Source organism: Dama dama, chromosome 12 (genome assembly GCF_033118175.1).
Source record: "Dama dama isolate Ldn47 chromosome 12, ASM3311817v1, whole genome shotgun sequence".
NCBI classification, from domain to species: Eukaryota; Metazoa; Chordata; class Mammalia; order Artiodactyla; family Cervidae; genus Dama; species Dama dama.
Window position 1 is genome coordinate 43,750,001 of NC_083692.1, and position 20,983 is coordinate 43,770,983.

A 20,983-nucleotide genomic window follows, 5' to 3' on the forward strand; every position below is an offset into this window, starting at 1 on the left:
TCTGCAACCCCATGAATTGCAGCACGCCAGGCCTCCCTGTCCATCACAAACCCCTGGAGTCTACTCAAACTCATGCCCATCAAGTTAGTGATGCCATCCAGCTATCTCATCCTCTGTTGTCCCCTTCTCCTCCTGCCCCCAATCCCTCCCAGCATCAGTGTCTTTTCCAATGAGTCAGCTCTTCGCATGAGATAGCCAAATTATTGGAGTTTCAGCTTCAGCATCAGTCCTTCCAATGAACACCCAGGACTTATCTCCTTCAGGATGGACTGGTTGGATCTCCTTGCAGTCCAAGGGACTCTCAAGAGTCTTCTCCAACACCATAGTTCAAAAGCATCGATTCTTCGGTTCTCAGCTTTCTTCACAGTCCAACTCTCACATCCATACATGACCACTGGAAAAACCATAGCCTTAACCAGACGGACCTCTGTTGGCAAAGTAATTTCTCTGCTTTTTAATATGCCATCTAGGTTGGTCATAACTTTCCTTCCAAGGAGTGAGCGTCTTTTAATTTCATGGCTGCAGTTACCATCTACAGTGATTTTGGAGCCCAAAAAAATAAAGTCTGACACTGTTTCCACTGTCTCCCCATCTATTTCCCATGAGGTGATGGGACCAGATGCCATGATCTTAGTTTTCTGACTGTTAAGCTTTAAGCCAACTTTTTCACTCTCCTCTTTCACTTTCATCAAGAGGCTTTTTAGTTCTTCTTCACTTTCTGCCGTAAGGGTGGTGTCATCTGCATATCTGAGGTTATTGATATTTCTCCTGGCAATCTTGATTCCAGCTTGTGCTTCTTCCAGACCAGCGTTTCCATGATGTACTCTGCATATAAGTTAAATAAGCAGGGTGACAATATACAGCCTTGACGTACTCCTTTTCCTCTTTGGAACCAGTCTGTTGTTCCACATCCAGTTCTAACTGTTGCTTCCTGACCTGCATACAGGTTTCTCAAGAGGCAGGTCAGGTGGTCTGGTATTCCCATCTCTTTCAGAATTTTCCACAGTTTATTATGATCCACACAGTCGAAGGCTTTGGCGTAGTCAATAAAGCAGAAATAGATGTTTTTCTGGAACTCTCTTGCTTTTTCAGTGATCCAGCGGATATTGGCAATTTGATCTCTGGTTCCTCTGCCTTTTCTAAAACCAGCTTGAACACCTGGAAGTTCTCAGTTCACGTATTGCTGAAGCCTGGCTTGGAGAATTTTGAGCATTACTTTACTAGCGTGTGAGATGAGTGCAATTGTATGGTAGTTTGAGCATTCTTTGGGATTGCCTTTCTTAGGGGTTGGAATGAAAACTGACCTTTTCCAGTCTTGTGGCCACTGCTGAGTTTTCCAAATTTGCTGGCATATTGAGTGCAGTACTTTCACAGCATCATCTTTTAGGATTTGAAATAGCTCAACTGGAATTCCATCACCTCCACTAGCTTTGTTTGTAGTGATGCTTTCTAAGGCGCACTTGACTTCACATTCCAGGATGTCTGGCTCTAGGTGAGTGATCACAGCATTGTGATTATCTGGGTCATGAAGATCTTTTTTGTACAATTCTTCTGTGTATTCTTGCCACCTCTTCTTAATATCTTCTGCTTCTGTTAGGTCCATACCATTTCTGTCCTTTATTGAACCCATTTTTGCATGAAATGTTCCCTTGGTATCTCTAATTTTCTTGAAGAGATCTCTAGTCTTTCCCGTTCTGTTGTTTTCCTCTGTTTCTTTGCATTGATCGCTGAGGAAGGCTTTTTTATCTCTCCTGGCTATTCTTTGGAACTCTGCATTCAAATGGGAATATCTTTCCTTTTCTCCCTTACTGCTCCGTATTTTTAAGGTTTGTCACGATAGCTCCACAGCAGCCTCGACTGTTGGGCTAATTTAGCCTCAGTACTAAGACAGGTCTTTCCAAGGACTCTGCCTCACAGCCTGCTCTTTTCTGAGATCCCTCTGCTTTGACTGGCGGGCATGAGGACCCTTCCCTGTGCAAGCTCTGAGAGGGGCTTTCTGTTGATTCTTCTCCCTGTCTGGTAGGCTTTTACCTTGTATAGACTGTTACTCTGCCAAAAGACTTGAGGAAACCCCTCTGAAGTTCACTAGAGCTCTTTCTACACAATGATCTCCTCTCTCATATTCTGTCCCATGAGTCCCAGCCACTTTTATCTCCCCAAACTCCACTTTCTTGTCTCCTCAGCTCAGCGAAGCTGCTGTGTGGAAGCTGCTATGAATTGGGGCATCATATGATGCATGAGATATCGGCTTCCTTTCTCCCAGGCATCAGAATGCTGTGCTGCCCATTTTCCAATGCTGCGATGAGTCACTGCCTGGTCTTGACTACTCCTAGTAGGACTGCAGTTCCTGTAGGGATGTCTCCCTGCGAGCAGAGACAGAGATTTTGTCCATTACCTGTTGTTCACGCTATCTGCATCCCTCATAATGCCTGTCCTAAAGCAGTGTGACCTGTTTTGCTATTTTGCATCCAAATGTCACAGAAAAGGGCGTTGGAGCTGGAATCAAGATTTTTTGCTGCTCACTTAGCAGCCTCAGTTGTAAACCCTGTAGGTCTTATTTCCAATTTCTACCACGTGAGAGTAAGGAAAACTAACCAGCCTACCACGCCAGTATTGTGAGGGATACACCAGATAATGCAGATGACAACATCCACTGTTCAAGGGCCTAACAAAGTCTTCTGAGTGCCCAGCCCTCCCTGCTGGGGTGGGGAGGGCAGATTTTTGATGAGGCCTCCCCTTCTTTCTGCTCTCACTGTGACTGTCCCTCTTGGGGTTCACTCCTTTCTCCAACCTGTCGGCCCAGCAAAATGTCTCTAAAAAAATTCAACAGAGCTACCTAGATATATTCTTTCATGAATTTATACCTCGCTGCTGTCCTAAAATGATTATGAAGTGTTGTATATTTGGTTTCTGAAGCTGCTTCACCTTAAAACCACAAAGCACAGTATTACAAAGTAGTATACCAGAATTTCCTGCACAACAGGCTCATAAATCTCTTTTTTTTTTCCCTCAGGGCCACCTGGAGCCACAGGAACTCCAGGGGAAAAGGGAGACCCTGGTGAGCTGGGCTTGCCTGGAAATGAGGGCCCAGCAGGGCAGAAGGGTGACAAGGGAGACAAAGGGGACGTGTCCAATGATGTGCTCCCCGCAGGTAAGGGGCTGGTGCTGCGGTCTTCTCCTGGGGTGAATGGGCCCAGAGACCATCCTGCTTTCTTGTACCAAGGCTGCTCTGGGTCATCTCTCCTTATCTGCCCTAGATGCCCGTCTGTTTCGTAGCATGTTTTAGAGTCCTGTGCTTTTGACAAGGAGAAAACCATGTGTAAGCCCAATGTTGGTAAGACCAAATCTGAGATCTAAGCATAAGTAGTTGAGATAAAGCACTATGCCATGGCTGGATGGATTTAGGATGAAGGAAGCTTCCTTTTCCCAGATATCTGTTAAATCCAGTGCAATCCAGAAGAAGAGAAGTGAGATATTTCAGAGGACAACAGATAGAAAGTACAAGCTTCAGAGTTGATCTCAGGCCATCTTCAGACCCTTATCCTAAGATTCTTACCATAGGAGTGAGGCAGACATGGTTGCTGATCTTCTTTATCTGGTTTCCAGCCCAGGTTAAAAGCAGGTAATTGGTGTCTGTGGCACAGCAAGCCTCAGAAAGGCAATGACATGGCCGAAAGAGTAAGTGACAGCTGATTGTCATGGAGGAGGAAGAGGCAGAATCTTAAAAGCACTTTACTTTGGGGACCATTTGTACTATAAAAGCATAACTATCCTATTCGTGTGTTCAATAAGCACTTTTGAATATCAGAGAACACCATTTATGAATTAGGGACTTTGCTATAACAGCTGAAACTGGAAATATGAAAATGAGTAAGACATGATATCTGTCCTCAAGAAGCCAGGATGATAGATGTTCAGGACAGTGACCCTGACTCAGTGTCCTATCCAGTTTTCAAAATTTCTTGAGCACCTGCCATTTACCAGGTACTGTGTAAAGATCAAAGCACCCAGGAAAAATCAAATTAGGTTTAGCATGCCTCGTTCCAAAAAAAGGAGGTTGTGTGCAAAATATGTAAAATTTAAGAGGTGTTTTGACAGGATTCATATATATATATATGAATATATTTTGAAACTGTAAGATCATGTTATATTCAGTTATATGGGAAATTTTCACATCCAGAATATCACACTCCCCTATATTAATTACCAAACAAATGGGGGTGACCACAAGGCATTCAGGAAAGCAGCATCCCTGAGTGCACTCTGATTCTAGAGACCAGGCCAGAGCTCAGTGCATCCTCTGGCCAGGGGGCAGAGAAGGAATAGGAGGGCTGGACCACATCTGCCACGATCTCTGCCTTTTCTGCTGGGGGCTTAGAACCACCCTCAGCCTCTGTGACCCCTGCTTGCCCCTTCAGTTCTAAAGCAGCTGTAAAGGCCTATTTGGTGGGGCTGGGAAGAAGCAGCTAAAGAGATCTCAGATCACCAGTCAGCCCAGGAAAGGAGTGTAAAACCAAAGGACTGAATATCCCAGACTAGCGGCATCTTTGTGCAAATTGCAGAACCAAAGGCCCCTGCAAAGGGCTGTACGCACATGGCCACCTGAAGTTAGAAGTGTGTAGTGACTCTACCTGCTGCTGTGTAGGTACTCCAAACCTCAGAGCACTCACTCTGGTGACCTCCGTGGGTTCTCACAGGGCAGGGCAGGGAGTTGAGAATCTGGACATGAAGAACCAGTGTCAGAGGGATACACTGCCTGCCCAAGGTCACAAAGCTGGACAGCCGCCCCCTGATCTCTTCCACAACACGGAGCAGTATTTCTCATGCCTGGAAGCATCCTTGGAGGTTTTAAAAACTACAGATGACCAACTTCCCCATCATTTTGATGAAGTGATCTGGGATGGGGTCCAGGCATTATAATTGTATTTGCGCTCCTTGGGTGATTCTAATAAACAGTCAGGGTTGAGATCTCTCAACATTAGCCAACAAAAAGAAGATGAGCTAAGGAGTGAGACAGCCCTGAGCGGGGTGGGGGGGGGGGGGGGTGCAGCTCTGCTCCAGCTGTGACCTGGGGCAAAGCCCTGAACTTCCCTGAGACCCGGGTCACCCGAGGAGCTGCTGGTACTGTCTCACAGAGTACATGGGAGGGACGAAGGGGAGATTTCTAAAATTCCCAGCACAGTTCCTGGCACACAGTTGAAACTCATAGTTGAAACTCTGTGGGAGCTCCCTTGACCCTGTGTGAGTGAGTGCTGGAGGACCGCTGTCCAGGACTTGGCCAGCCTCCCTGGAGCGGCTCCATCTCCTTTTCCCTTGTGTGGAACCCATCTCTGCTTACAGCTCTCTAATCAACTCCCACCCCTGCTTCTCTCTCTCTTTCTCCAGGTGCCAAAGGTGACCAAGGACCACCTGGCCCACCTGGGCCCCCAGGCCCTCCGGGTCCTCCGGGTCCCCCTGGAAGCAGAAGAAAAGGCCCTCGGCAGCCTAACATGTTCAACGGCCAGTGCCCAGGTCACACACCCCTGCCCTAGGGAGCCACCTCTTCAGTTAACGATCCCAAGCTCTCAGACTTCACCCAGACTTTGTGACCAGATTGTTTTAAATAAGGGGAGATTTTGCCCAAAGCGAGTATTCCTTCCCCATCTCCACCCACCTGGGAGGCCTGAACAGCCTGCCCAGGGTAAGGACCAGTGGCAGGTTTAGAATCGGGCCTCCTGCCTCCTGCCCTCATCCCTCTTCCTTCACTTGAGCTAGTCGCTCAATTGTGTCTAAGTCTTTGAGACCCCATGGACTTTACCCTGCCAGGCTCTACCATGGAATTCTCCAGGCAAGGTTGGTAGAGGGGGAAGCTATTCCCTTCTCCAGGGGATCTTCCTGACCCAGGGATCAAACCGAGGTCTCCTATTTGGCAGGTGGATTCTCTATAAAGGCTGAGCCATCACCAGTCTATTCCTCCTTCTTGTCAGCTCCACCATCTCTGGAGCATGGAGGGCTTGACAGATGGAGACGATGAGGAAATTCAAATCGTCTAACTCCCCATAGATACCCTAGTACTGCCATCACCACCTCTAAGCTTTGCTAGCAATGCTAGTGATGTTGTAGGCATAGGGCTAAGTGCTCAGTTCATTTAATTCTACACTAGCCCTAAGATATAGGAGTCGTATTCTGACCAGTTCACAGATACAAAGCTGAAACCCCAGGGAGCTACATAGTCTGTCCATGGTCACTCAATTAGTAAGCAACAGCTGGGATTCAAGCTCCAGTGTGCCTGCCTGTAAAGCCCCTGCTTGGGACATTTTCCTTTCAGAGACAGAAATCCACACATTGAGAATAAGCCAACAAAGGGCAGTTCAGTTCAGTTGCTCAGTCGTGTCTGATTCTTTGCGACCCCATGGACTGCAGCACACCAGGCCTCCCTGTCCATGACCAACTCCCGGAGTTTACTCAAACTCATGACCATTGAGTTGATGATGCCCTCCAACCATCTCATCCTCTGTCGTCCCCTTCTCCTCCCTCCCTCAATCTTTCCCAGCATCAGGGTCTTTTCAAATGAGTCAGCTCTTCACGTCAGGTGGCCAAAGTACTGGAGTTTCAGCTTCAACATCAGTCCTTCCAATGAGTATTCAGGACTGATCTCCTTTAGGATGGACTGGTTGGATCTCCTTGCAGTCCAAGGGACTCTCAAGAGTCTTCTCCAACACCACAGTCCAAAAGTATCAATTCTTTGGCGCTCAGCTTTATAGTCCAACTCTCACATCCATACATGACTACTGGGAAAACCATAGCCTTGACTAGACGGACCTTTGTTGGCAAAGTAATGCAAGGGCACCTGATCTCTGGCAGGCCTGGACGGCTTGTTCTTCAGCCAGTTGTGACAGGGGTGGCCGTGGGGTTGAGAGCTAAGAAGAAATCAAGGGCCGTGTTAATGAAAAGTCCTTCTCAGGTGCTGCTAGAACTTCTCCACACAGCGATGTTCAGGGACTTATTCCCCTACCTTGGGCCATGAGGAGGCACACCTGGATGCCTGGCTTCCTGGCAAGCAGAGAAGAGGGTCCTGACTGGGATTTCTCTCTCACTTGCTGTGGATTTCTCCACCACTTTCCTAAACATTCTTTCCTTCTGTCTGGTACATTGTTCCTTCTGGAAGATGTTTGGGTGGGGGATAGGGAACACACTCAGCTGTCAGAATGGGTGAATATGAGCTTTCAGAGAGGTCACCACCACGCCCAGTGAATGGAACCTGATTATGACCCTGCCCAGCTGTGAGCAGGCTGTTAATTCAACACCACCCCCTCCCTTAAGCATCAGCCCTTTGTTCAGATTCCCTAGGGGTACAGGCTGAGCAGAACCTTCCCCTGAGCGGAGGGGAAGTCTGACCCTGCTTCTGTGGAATTCGGACTTGCCAGAGGCTCTGTCAACAGTGAGAGGGGTGCTGGAGAGGTGCCCTCCAGCCTAGCCTGCCTGCTAAGAGGCTGGTTGGCAGGGAGGGGGTGGGCTTCAGGGTTGTGAAAACTGCTTTAAAAGAGAGGCCGATTCCTTCTGCTGTGCCTCCCAGAAGTGCATCCTGGTTGCCCGGCATCCAGCATCTGAGCTCGACCCTCACTCCTGCTCCTTCTTTAACCCCATCCCACCCCCTCAGCTTTAGAAGCTGGTGGGTAGGTCCCGCACGAGTTAACGAGACCTTTTCTTCAGACTAAGAATGGGAGGGTCTCTCTGTCCCTCTCTGTGCAAAGCCCAGGCCCCTAAGTGGGAACTCGAGAGGCAGGATTGTGTGTGGGGAGTCTAACAGCCCTGAGACCGCTCTCATCCATGGCAGAAGGGCTTCAGAGAGACAGGGCTCATCCAGCTAAAGGAAGGTTAGAGAAGAGCCTCCCTATTTTATTGATAAAGACACCTCTCTAGTTTATTCTGTGTGTTTCCCTAGTGACGGTGGAGGTGCTCCTTCCTATCTAGCAAGCACAAGGTGATGGGAAACCCTCAGAATTTGCCTGGGGAAGTGGGTCCTGGCCTTTCCCAGAAAGCCCGATTTGCTGAGACCTGCTGCCAGGCGGTCTGTTCCCTCTCATCTCCACACTGGCCACGTGACCCGCGCCTTCTGTCCTGCTTCTGACACCTGAGCCACCTCTTCACCAAAGGTCTGAACTCAGCCCATTTGCTAAGGAAGATGAATTTATGCTTAGTCATAGCCTCAAACCAACTATGAATCAGGTGCCCCTCAAGGGCCTGGATCCCACAGGTCTTCGAGCAGAAAAATACAGACGGGAAATGGGGAGGGGAAAGGGGCCCCGACCTCTCTGGTCTGGGCTGTCTCTAGGCTCCCTCCTCCTCTGCTCCCTGGCAGTTCAGGAAGACAGGGTGCAATGGGCCACCCCATCATAAGGCTGCTCCCTCATCCCCATCAGCTTCACTGAAAGTGAAAATCCCTCTAGAAAATGCAAATTGTGATAGATTCCCACCTGCCCAGAGTGGCCAGGAACGTGTCAGTAAGCCTTCCTCCCCACCCCGCCCCCAGGTTGTTGAGGGTTAGGATAGCTGACTCAGGTGACATTTTCCTATTACTGACATCCTCTCAGGATCGTCCATTCTTAGCAACTATGGTCATGAAATGCTTGTGGGGAACTCACCAGGCAGAGGAAACAAAATTGGAAGCGTATGAGTTGGTGCTTCAAAGCAAGCAAGCAAAAACCAAGGATGCTATGGAACTTGAATCTGGAGTGAGGTGGCGGAAAGCACCAGTTATAAAGTTATACACATCTCACTGTGCCAACTGCGTTTGCTCTGATTATCTTTGTTGTTTTAGGTGAGACATGTGCTGTACCAAATGATGATACCTTGGTTGGAAAAACTGATGAGAAAGTCAGTGAACACCATTCCCCAGAAGCAGGTACAGAAACAGAGCATCCTGTTTATTTTTTTTAATTACTTGTGTATGGGTCTTCATTGCTGTGTACAGGCTTTCTGTAGTTGCGGCGAGCGGGGGCTACTCTCTAGTTGCGATAAGAGGACTTCTCACTGTGGTGCCTTCTCTTGTTGCGGAGCACAGGCTCTGGGTGCACGGGCTTCAGTAGTTGTGGTGCACAGGCTTAGTTGCTCTGCGGCATGTGGCATCTTCCTGGACCAGGGATCGAACCTGTGTCCCCTGCACTGGCAGGCAGGTTATTACCCACTGGACCATCAGGGAAGTCCCAAAGCATCCTGTTTTAAAACTCAGAAATCAGATATCTTAAAGTCATATGGACTAAAAAAATAAAATAAAACCAGCACAATGTGAGAGTTGTGAGTCATCTTTCTTTTGTTGCAAAATGAGGGCTATAGCCCAGGAGGAAGCATTTCAGGTAGCTCAGAGAAACTGCTCCAGAGCAGTAGGGGGAAAGGTCAGCATATATGTGATTTTGGTGAAGGAGAAGTACATGCAATCAAGCACATGTTTTTTGCAGAAGGTTTCTGCAAGTCACATGGAGCAGTCATCACCATGAAGGATTTGGGTGCTTTTCTAGATATTTAGAAAGTGAAAGTGTAAGTCTCTCAGTCATGTCTGACTCTTTGTGACCCCATGGACTGTAGCCCACCAGGCTCCTCTGTCCATGGAATTCTCAGACAAAAATACTGGAGTGGATTACCTTTTCCTTCTCCAGGGGATCTCCTTACCCAGGGATCGAACCCGGGTCTCCCACATTGCAGTCAGATTCTTTACTGTCTGAGCCACCTTATGAAGAGATACATGACTTCAGTTCAGTTCAGTTGAGTTGCTCAGTCATGTCTGACTCTTCGTGACCACATGGACAGCACCATGCCAGGCTTCCCTGTCCATCACCAACTCCCAGAGTTTACTCAAACTCATGTACATTGAGTCGGTGATACTATCCAACCATCTCATCCTCTGTCGTCCTCTTCTCCTCCTGCCTTCAATCTTTCCCAGCATCAGGATCTTTTCCAATGAGTCAGTTCTTTGTATCAAGTAGCCAAAGTATTGGAGTTTCAGCTTCAGCATCAGTCCTTCCAATGAACATTCAGGACTGATTTCCTTTAGGATGGACTGGTTGGATCTCCTTGCAGTCCAAGGGACTCTCGAGAGTCTTCTCCAACACCACAGTTCAAAAGCATCAATTCTTCGGCTTGGGCTCATAAAATCAGCTCCTAAAAATATCTAACTATCTGAAGACCTGTTCTACCAGTCCCCCACTCCCACCCCCACTGAGGACAGAGTGCCTCATTTCTGCTGTCCACCCTTAGCTCCTTTCAGGGGATGTGGAAAGTCAGAAGCTGCATCAGCACATGATTTAATCCTTGTAGAGGTAGCTGGCAAGTCCCAGTGGCAACTGCCAATTTGTAGGTTATAGTCATAACTGGGAGGTGAGTAACTTTCTCTTCTTTTAATAGAATCCATGATCACATCAATTGGAAATCCAATACAAGTGTTGAAAGTTAAAGAGACGTTTGGGACTTGGATAAGAGAGTCTGCTAACAAGAGTGATGAACGCATCTGGGTGACTGAACATTTCTCAGGTGCTTTTATTTGGCAGATGATCCATATCTCTATTGTAATTTTCTTTCCTCTGTTGCCTCCCTTCAGGCTTATCCTGTTTCTGTGTCTGAAATCCTTGCTCATTGGTGTAACAGAATTGCTTTTTTTAGAAAGCCCAAATGAGTGGGCAGAATGCTCTTCTCAGTTGAGCACACTGGTGACAAACCTCACAGTTCAGATAATAGGGACATGACCAGAGCACCTCCACTGTAGCTTTTTGGCAAAGTGTTCGGGAGGAAACAAATAGCATCCTGACTGATAAACCATAAGAAACCCTGAAACCATAATGAGGAAGAAATGTCAGAGACAATTTTTTTTTTTTTTTTTTGCACAGGCTATCTTTCTTTAAGGAGAATCCTTTTGGCCACTTTTCTCAGATACCACAGTATCTGAGAGCCCAGGGGAGAGGGTGAGATATCATCTTGAAGATCTACTGCATCACACTGTCCCAAACAGATGTGGTCAGGAATTGCAGTGGCCCCATGCCAGAAGATGCCTGGCCATGCCTACTAGCCAGAGCAATAGCTCAGACATGCTACTTTGGTTTCATCCAGGCTTACTCATCAGCTGGTAGTAACTGTCCAGATGACCAGCTGAGAGGGAATCTGTGACTCTAAAGGGAAGAGCAAGGCCATTGAGCCAACATGGCCCCCTTGGAGTGCAGTGGTGGGAGGGGACTGCACAGGTGCTCGTCACGATGCTGGCCTATGGCAGTCTGACAGAAAAGTTGATAAAATTGTAGGGGAGGGCATGGTACTGTTTTCCTGAGAGGAGCAAAGGCAACTCTGATTACTGTGTTCAAAAGACGATTCAGGAATCCACGGAAGAGAATTGGCCTTAGGGTTTGGGAGCCTGGGATCTTGAAACTGGACAAGGGCCCTTGCAGGATGTCTGACTCTCACCTTCCGTCCTTTTACCCCTTCTTCCCCCACTCACCTCCAAGCTGTGACTGCCTTTCCCTGGCTTCCCTCCTACAGGCATCAGGGTGAAGGAATTTGAAGACCAGCCCTCGCTGCGGAACGGCAGTTACACGCTCATCCACCTCCCGTACTATTTCCACGGCTGTGGTCACACTGTTCACAACAACTCTCTCTACTACCACAAGGGAGGCTCCAACACCATTGTGAGGTGAGTCCTTCAGGGCCCCGCTGCCCCTCCTCACCCACCCCAGCTAGCACCTACTGTGTGTGGCGCTTTAGTCATACTTCAGCTACTTAGGGGAAGGGACTGTGGGTCTACCCTCTTTATGTTCCCGGGGCCTGGCGCACAGCCAGAGGTCAGTCAGGGTTTGCTGACTGAATGAACTGCAGGCCACAAGGAGTGGGCCCCACTGCATTTATTGCTGGTCTGGAACCAAGTGTAAGGTCAGGGCCAGGGAGAAGGAGGCCGGGAGCAACAGGGGGCGGAAGCTTTCTCATCCTTTGGGAAAGAAAAAGCAGAATCTAGACCTCCCTCTGACAAGAAGGTGTCACACCCTCAAATCGGTTTTGTTCTGAAAACTGTTGGGTGTGAAGAATTTCATGTCACAGCTGAGATCTCTGAGGACTAGAGACTGCAAGGCCTTCAGGTGGTTCTGTCATCCTGACAGAGCCCTCACCAAGCCGCCTCCCCTGCGCCCTCCATTTTCCCATGGGCAGGAGAGGCGGCCACCCAGGTAGTCGGGGCCCAGGACAGCAGCCCAGGCTTCCTGGCTCTGCATAAGAATTGCTAAAGGTTGTCTGCATGGCTCAAGAAGAAATCAAGTGCTGGGCTTTAGAGGCAGAAGTGGTCATCTTGGGCAAATCAAGGGAGCAGTGAACTCAATCAAGTTCCAACCCTCCCACCTACTTATTTGTGACCTCGGAGGAGAGACACCACTTTCGGTGACCTCCGTGTCCTCACTACAAATGGAAAGGTGGATGAGAACCTCTGCAGCCCTCCAACTGTACTCCCATTGGAAATGACAATTCCAGTGTTATGAAAGCCATGGTCCTCATCATTCCAAACAAGAGACTTGTATCTGGAGGGAGAACTGGATTCCTTCATGGGCATGGGCTTGCTAGTACATCATGCCGTTAAACCAGCCACATTAGACACATGTCAGCCGTGGCTGGAGAAACCCCGTCCTGTGCCTCTGCACCAACCCCCATCCTGGGCTCCCTCACTGCCTCGTCACCTCCTGGCTACCTCATCTAGACAGAATCTTGCGCTAAAAGAAAAAGATAACTGAGCCGCCACCCATTCAGAAGCCCTCTCTCCCCACCCACACTGCTTTCTGTGACATTTGTTCTCATTTGTCAGCCCTGTGGCTCCCTGCATGCGCATGTGTGCTAAGTCGCTTCAGCTGGGTCCGACTCTTTGTGACCCCATGGACTGTAGCCCACCAGGCTCCTCTGTCCATGGGGTTCTCTAGGCAAGAATACTGGAGTGGATTGCCATGCTATCCTCCAGGGAATCTTCCCAACCCAGAAATCCAACACAGATCTCTTCTGTCTCCTGCACTGGCAGGCGGGGTCTTTACTACTAGGAAGCCCTGTGGCTCCCATATGTGTAGGGCCACCCAGGTGGCACAGTGGTAAAGAATCCACCTGCCAAACAGGTTCAATCAAAGCTGGTTTGATCCCTGGGTTGGGAAGATCCCCTGTAGAAGGGAATGGCTACCCACTCCAGTATTCTTGCCTAGAGAATCCCATGGACAGAAGAGGCTGGTGGGCTACAGTCCATGGGGTCACAAAAGAGTCAGACATGACTGAGCAACTGAGAGCAGTTACGTGAGGTGTTCTGGGGTGAATGAGCCCCAGAGGAGGATTGGCCACCCTAAGAAAGAGTGGCTTCTAATGACACGAAGCTTGTATGAGGCACTGGTTAGAACAACTATACTGGGGCCCTGCTCCAGTGCCTGGCTACAGTCTGGGAGGAGAATCAGAGGCAGACTGGAATTAGACCCTTTTTTGCTGGAAGAGACGAGCCTCATCAAGAAAAGCAACTGTCGGTGCCAGTGCTAGAACGGCAGTCCTGAATCCCTGGCATTCAGAGGAAGGGGAGCCCTGAGAGCAGAGATGGGCATGAAAGACCTTCTCAAGCCCGCACTCTTGTCTAGTTTCTTTTCAAGCTTACTTCAGGATGTCCTAACTGGCTTCAAGCTTGCTGTACTCCAATGCATACCCGCAGCTTCGCACCTGTCACAGTTCTGCTGCTCGATGGCGCCCTCTAGTGCTTTTCTTTTCTTGTAGCATTGAGTCCCTGAATTTTCATTCCTGAAGCTGAATCAAAATCCACTTTTGCTATGATGTAGATTTGGAGTCCAAATCAAACAGCCTCCAGGAGCTGAGGGGCCTGGGGTTTCACGCCATCACTTCATTGATCTACTTGCTTACCAAAGAAAGAAAAGTGACTTCACAGCCATGACTTTGCTACTTCACTTCTCTGCTGCTGACTTCCTTCACTGAGCCTGCTGTGAAATTTTTGTCTTAAAACTCCAACGTGGAGTAGAGGAATCACCCCCAAACTTGGAGGTCAAAAGCCTGAATTTAAACTGCTTATCTGTATTCCTGAGCTGATCACATCTCCTTTTCTCATTAGTAAAATGAAATGACAGACTAGATTATCTTTTAAGGCCCCTTGCAGCTTTGAGAGGGCATATCAGGAGGTCAGCAGGCACCTGAGGATTCAGGAAGTGAAGGACTTTTACCAGGGTCACATGGTTAGGAGGTTGACACTGAGATGTAGTCACCAGCCTCTGCATTCTCACTGCTCACGGTTTTGCAGATGTAATAGCAGAATGAGCACCTGGAACTTACTAGAAATGCAGAATCCCAGGCCCCACCCTAGTTTAACAGAGGATCCTAAAAACCACCCTTGTCCATAAAAATGGTGTCTCATATTTACTTTTTTTTTTTTTTTTTTACACATTTAAGGTTTGAATTTGGCAAAGAAACATCCCAAACTCTGAAGCTTGAAAATGCCTTGTATTTTGATCGAAAATACCTCTTTGCGAATTCCAAGACATACTTCAATTTAGCTGTAGATGAAAAGGGCCTTTGGATTATCTATGCTTCCAGCGCGGACGGCTCAAGCATCCTTGTCGCACAGCTGGAGGAGAGGACCTTCTCTGTGGTGCAGCACATCAACACTACGTACCCCAAGTCCAAGGCCGGCAACGCCTTCATTGCCCGAGGGATCCTCTATGTCACTGACACCAAAGATACGAGGATAACGTTTGCCTTTGATCTGTTAGGAGGGAAGCAGATCAATGCAAACTTTGCTCTGAGAACTTCCCAGTCTGTTCTTGCCATGTTATCATACAATATGAGAGACCAGCATTTGTATTCTTGGGAAGATGGCCATTTAATGCTTTATCCCGTACAGTTTCTGTCAGCTGCATTGCACCAGTGACAGGAAGCATTCTGTTCCCCTCAGTAAATTTCAGCTGTTCTCTGGTACCATGTGTGTCCCAATAGGAAACTTGTCTTTAAGGGCGGTCAGGTAATTAGCTGTCATAATCTCACGACACGGGTGCTTATGTGGTGTTTCCCCTTTAATTCTGACTCTGTAGGGGAAATAACGGACTGGAACTCACAAATGGCTGGCATTTGGTGATTCCTTCAGAAACTAGCTGGGCAAGTTACCTCTCCCTCTTTAGGTCTTGTTTTTCCCCACTGGTAACGTGAAAGGGCTGGCTAAGATGATTGGTAAGATTTCCTTACCTGTAGGGAATTCTGTGATTCTTATCTGTTGCTGCTCTCGCAACTTTTACGTATTTGGTTTTGGATTTTATTTTTGGCTTTTAGCCATGGCTGAGCAGATTTACCTCTGAGTTGATCAGCCTGGTGGCCTGAGCAATGAATTCCTTAGTTCCGACTTATGTTTATTGTCTTGGAAGCTGCACTGACCCTTTAAGGCTGTTGAGGTACCTTATTACCCCTAACTTATTAGCTTTCTCTGCATCTTCACCTGCCACCAGAGCGTCAGAGTGGGCATCATCCTCAGCTCCTGATTACCACGCCAAAATTAGCCAAAGCAGGAATAGCTGCCTGCATTGAAGCAGAAACAGGCACTTCTGGGTTCCTGTCCATTTCTGACCATGCTGATCTGCAGCTCGACTCGTAAACGTTGAATCTGCAGGTCTTGCAGAGTCTTTCTGCCCTAGATCTGGATCGGTTCTCAGAGTAAATACTGTGCAAGTGGACATTAATCCAGTGAGAACCTTGAGAGACACTTTGCAGTTTTCAGAAGAAAGGTGCCATTTGTGGTTATTATCTAGAACAGGGATGGGCAAACTGTGACCCGTGGGCCAAACACAGCCCATTGTCTGTTTCTGTAAATAAAGTTTTATTCAACACAGTCAGAGGTATTTGCGTATTATCACAGTCACAGGTGTATTATAGTCTGTGACTACTTTTGCTGTACACTGGCAGAATTGAATCACTGCAAGAAAGCTGAGTAACAGCTCCCCAAACCTAAGACATTTACTTTCTGGCCCTTTACAGCAATAGTTTGCCAACCCCTGATCTAGAATATTAAAGTGAGTCTGATTCTTAGAAGGGCTTATTCACCTGAGCCTGTTCATTATATATATATATTTTTTTGTTTCAGACTAAAAAGTGGTCATTTATATGCTTTGAGTTTATGGTAAAGGGCAAGGGTGAGAACAGCATAAAATTAAGACTCTCCCCCTCCCCTCCCCCCCCCCCCCCCCCCCCCGCCAATAAAGCAGTTAATGAACTGTTCTTACCCTAGTGTAGTTTTCCTTTTTAATATATGCTTTTTGGCTTTTTTCTCCTTGTGACTTTTTAAAAAATTTTAATTGGCGGATAATTACTTTATAACTACCCAAATATAGTTTTAAAGAATGTGATCTGGTCCCTTTGGATGCCAGGAGAAAATCCAGTTTAACTTGCTCCTAGTTCAGTTCAGTCACTCAGTCGTGTTCAACTCTTTGCAACCCCATGGACTCCAGCATCCAGGCTTCTCTGTCCATCACTAACTCTCAGAGCTCACTCAAACTCAGGTCCATTGAGTCGGTGATGCCATCCCACCATCTCATCCTCTCTTGTCCCCTTCTCCTCCTGCCTTCGGTCTTTCCCAGAATCAGTCTTTTCTAAGGAGTCAGTTCTTCACATCAGGTGGCCAAAGAATTGGAGCTTCAGCTTCAACATCAATCCTTCCAATGAACACCCAGGGCTGATCTCCTTTAGGATGGACTGGTTGGATCTCCTTGCAGTCCACAGGACTCTCAAGAGTCTTCTCTAATACCACAGTTCAAAAGCATCAATTCTTTGGTGCTCAGCTTTCTTTATGGTCCAACTCTCACATCCATACATGACTACTGAAAAAACCATAGCTTTGACTAGATGCACCTTTGTTGGCAAAGTAATGTCTCTGCTTTTTAATATGCTGTCTAGGTTGGTCATAGCTTTTCTTCCAAGGGGCAAGCATTTTTTAATTTTATGGCTGCAGTGACTGTCTGCAGTGATTTTGGAGCCCAAGAAAATAAAGTCTCTCACTGTTTGCATTGCTTCCCCATCTATTTGCCATGAAGTGATGGGACCAGATGCCATGATCTTAGTTTTTTGAATGTTGAGTTTTAAGTCAACTTTTTCACTCTCCTCTTTCACTTTCATCAAGAGGCTCTTTAGTTCTTCTTTGCTTTCTGCCATAAGGGTGGTATGATCTGCATATCTGAGGTTATTGATATTTCTCCCGGTAAGCTTGATTCCAGCTTTTGTTTCATCCAGCCCAGCATTTCGCATGATGTATTCTGCATATAAGTTAAATAAGCAGGGTGACAATATACAGCCTTGATGTACCCCTTTCCCAGTTTGAAACCAGTCTGTTGTTCCATGTCCAGTTCTAACTGTTGCTTCCTGATCTGCATACAGGTTTCTCAAGAGGCAGGTCAGGTGGTCTGGTATTCCCATCTGTTGAAGAATTTTCCACAGTTTGTGGTGATCCACACAGTCAAAGGCTTTGGCATCATCAATAAAGCAGAAGTAGATGTTTTTCTGGAATTTTCTTGCTTTCTCTATGATACAACAGATGTTGGCAATTTGATCTCTGGTTCCTCTGCCTTTTCTAAATCCAGCTTGAACATTTGGAAGTTCACAGTTCACGTACTGTTAAAGCCTGGCTTGAAGAATTTTGAGCATTACTTTACTAGCGTGTGAGATGAGTGCAATTGTGCGGTAGTTTGAGCATTCTTTGGCATTGCCTTTCTTTGGGATTGGAATGAAAACTGACCTTTTCCAGGCCTGTGGCCACTGTTGAGTTTTCCAAATTTGCTGGCATATTGAATGCAGCACTTTAACATCATCATCTTTTAGGATTTGAAATAGCTCAGCTGGAATTCCATCACCTCCACTAGCTTTGTTCTTAGTGATGCTTCCTAAGGCCTACTTGACTTCACATTCCAGGATGTCTGGCTCTAGGTGAGTGATCACACCATCGTGGTTATCTGGGTCATTAAGATCTTTTCATATAGCTCTTCTGTGTGCTTGCTCCTACATGCCCTTAAATACACATATTTTCTGCCAACTCGGTTCTTCAAACATCCTTCAGCCCAACGCTGAGGTCCAGGCAGGGCCGCCGAGAGCAGAGAGGAGTCCTGGGGTCCTGCAGTCAGGAAGGAGATCTAAGGGAAATACTTAGGTAAAGATTTTTCAGCAATTTGCCCTCACTGAGTACATGTATGTGTTAGGGGGAGCTTCTCAAATTTTTTCACTAGAGCCTCATCGATTCTCAGTGGCCCTGAGTCCTGGTTTTATACCTTATTAGTGGAAGCATTTTAAATTTCAGGGGATGTGCAGATTGAAATATTTGAGTCTCCACACCCTCTGAATAAACCTAGGCAGCTATGAGGGAATTTGTTGTTGCTGTGTTCTCAAAATAATGGGTATTTGAAACTTTTCTCCCCACTTTTTAATGAGATTGGTTACGTCATGTCATCACAGCTTTTTAAAAAAATGTCCTCTTCAGATTCATGTTTTATAACAAAGTAGAGTTTCATGTTCAAGATCAATGTGTTTAATATGTGCTACTCTTAAAGTATTTAAAAATATATGTTGGCTGTTTCTGGACACAGGGGACCTGAATATGTATATAATTTCATAGTGATGATTATAATAGTAATATATACAATACTAACTGTACATACAGTAACAACCAAAAGAGGTTAGTTATTTAATTAGCCCATATTTCTTTCAGAAAAAGTTTTAGAAACCCCAGTCTTGGTATTTGATTTATCTTGGCACCCTTAACTGTTGGTAAGGAATCATATACTCACTCCTGGACACGTATAGATTGGGATTTCTTGCTCTCTCTTTTTTTTTGCTATGGCAGTGTAATATAAGGACAACTGAGTTTGACCAACAAACAGAAATTAGTAATATCATAATAGGGTTGTAAAGTTTGTCTTTACAGAGTGAAAAGAATTCAGATTTTACTCATTCTTTCCTGCAAACAGTGCTTGATTTTAAAAAAAGGTTTGAACTCATTGCTAAAATAGAATGTACCGGCTAATGTTTTTAAGTCAAGATATCATTTTAGCAGTTTACATTGACGCTTAGTTACTTTAAAGCACTTTCCAAACATTTGCACTTCTGATGTCAGAATCAAACCAGATAATTCCCTAATTCTTCTTTAATCTAAAGCAGATAACTTTCCCACCAGAGAGTAAATAAAACCATCCCTCTCAACCTCAGAGGTTGGGTGGACCCCATTTCAAAGCATCTTCTTGCAAACTGATATTGTGTCCTATCATTTAGCCCAGGTGATATGACAAAGAAAGGGTCCTGGGAGGAAAGTTTTAAAATGAGGAGTTCTGATCTTAGGTACCTCCACAGTCTGTTACCTTCCAAGGTTGCAAGATAAAAAGTCAAACAAGACACTAAAATTCTTAAAGAACCAGGTGTCTTTTTCTAACTGCACTGACTACATTTTGACTGTGGCTAGATGGCAATGGCACCCCACTCCAGTACTCTTGCCTGGAAAATCCCATGGATGAAGGAGCCTGGTCGGCTGTAGTCCATGGGGTCGCTGAGTGTCAGACATGACTGAGCGACTTCCCTTTCACTTTTCACTTTCATGCATCGGAGAAGGAAATGACAACCCACTCCAGTGTTCTTGCCTGGAGAATCCCAGGGGCAGGGGAGCCTGGTGGGCTTCTGTCTATGGGGTCACACAGAGTTGGACACAACCGAAGCGACTTAGCAGCAGCAGCAGCAGATGATCACAGACAATCTAAAGGAGAAGTTCATGACTGAGCTTTTCAGTTTTCATGCAGCTGCTATGACCTGGTGAACCACATCATTAAAAGCCATAATTTCCAATCTGTAACCACAGATTCTAAGCTATTCTGAGCAACGAATGGATCATGGTGAAAGTATCTTTTTTGGTTGTAATTTATTTAACTTTAATTAGTCAATAAAAATAATCATTGCTGAACATAATCACATGTTGAAACAAGTGTACTGTTATTATTACCTCATGTTAATTTATACATAATGTTTAGAAGAAAAAATAACCAAAAACCAGTATTGTGGTAGAATTATATTAATATTTGTTGCTCCTCTATTCAGACACTCACAGTTTGCTGGCTCCTTCTGAGTACTGAAAAAAGTCGTTAATATGGATTGTTTTCTCTATCAGAAAACATGAAAAATGTGCAACTAGTTACTAAAACTAGATACGTACAGATGTAAGTGCAATGAAGATTTGTTAGTTTATTGGCTTAGTTTAGGCAACTAAAAAGGACATGATGTTACATGCTAAACGTAGAAGGAATTTTAAAAATTGGATTTGTGTGAATTTGGGCAAGCCTCTCAATCCCTCAGAAGCTCTGTGTCACCTGTAAAATGTGGATAGTACTACTTACCTCCTTTGGTTTTTCCACGTGAAATGAAAAGTGCTCTAAAAATTATATGATTCTTGATAAATCATAAGTGGTATTTTTATATTTCAAACCTACAGGGAACCAGAGTGACGCTGTTATTCTTTCAGCCTTAATCAGGGGCTGCCGAGCTGAGTGAGAGGTATACAGCATCAACAGTGTCTCTCTGCTGGTCTGTATGACTAGGGAGTTAACACTTCATGTCACCAAAAAAAAATGGTCCCTTAGTCATGCAACAAATTTACAGTAAAACCGCCCTCAAATCATGAAAAAAAAATTCAAGGACCCCACTGTTTTGACCTAGAGAACTTTATAACCTTCCCCAGAAGAGTCTCTGTTCCTGACAGGCCCAGGCATGCACTGCTGATGTCTTTTGTCATTAAAATAATACAAAGCAAAAAGAAAAAAGTTCTCAGAGAAAATAGCCTTTCCCCTTTACCTGGACCATTCAGACGTTGCATGGGATGCTAACATATCCAGTTTTATAGCTGTTCACTGTAAGATTTAAAATAAGAAAGAAATTAACCTGTCTCCCTACTTTCCCCTCCAAATGATCTGTCATGATCAGTCTCAAAAACTGAGCCACTTGAACA

The 20,983-nt window shown here is 46.1% G+C and overlaps 1 protein-coding gene across 1 annotated transcript in view; it reads left to right on the top strand.

The window, feature by feature from the left end:
• The window catches only part of GLDN (gliomedin), a 56,500-nt gene extending 40,368 nt beyond the window's left edge, over nt 1-16,132 (top strand). Inside the window, exons 5-10 of the mRNA XM_061158379.1 lie at nt 3,014-3,151; nt 5,386-5,511; nt 8,801-8,884; nt 10,381-10,506; nt 11,503-11,653; nt 14,422-16,132. Coding sequence (XP_061014362.1) covers nt 3,014-3,151; nt 5,386-5,511; nt 8,801-8,884; nt 10,381-10,506; nt 11,503-11,653; nt 14,422-14,899 — 1,103 coding nt within the window. The 3' untranslated portion in view covers nt 14,900-16,132. The remainder of the gene's footprint in view (nt 1-3,013; nt 3,152-5,385; nt 5,512-8,800; nt 8,885-10,380; nt 10,507-11,502; nt 11,654-14,421) is intronic.
• Nucleotides 16,133-20,983: the final 4,851 nt, after the last annotated feature.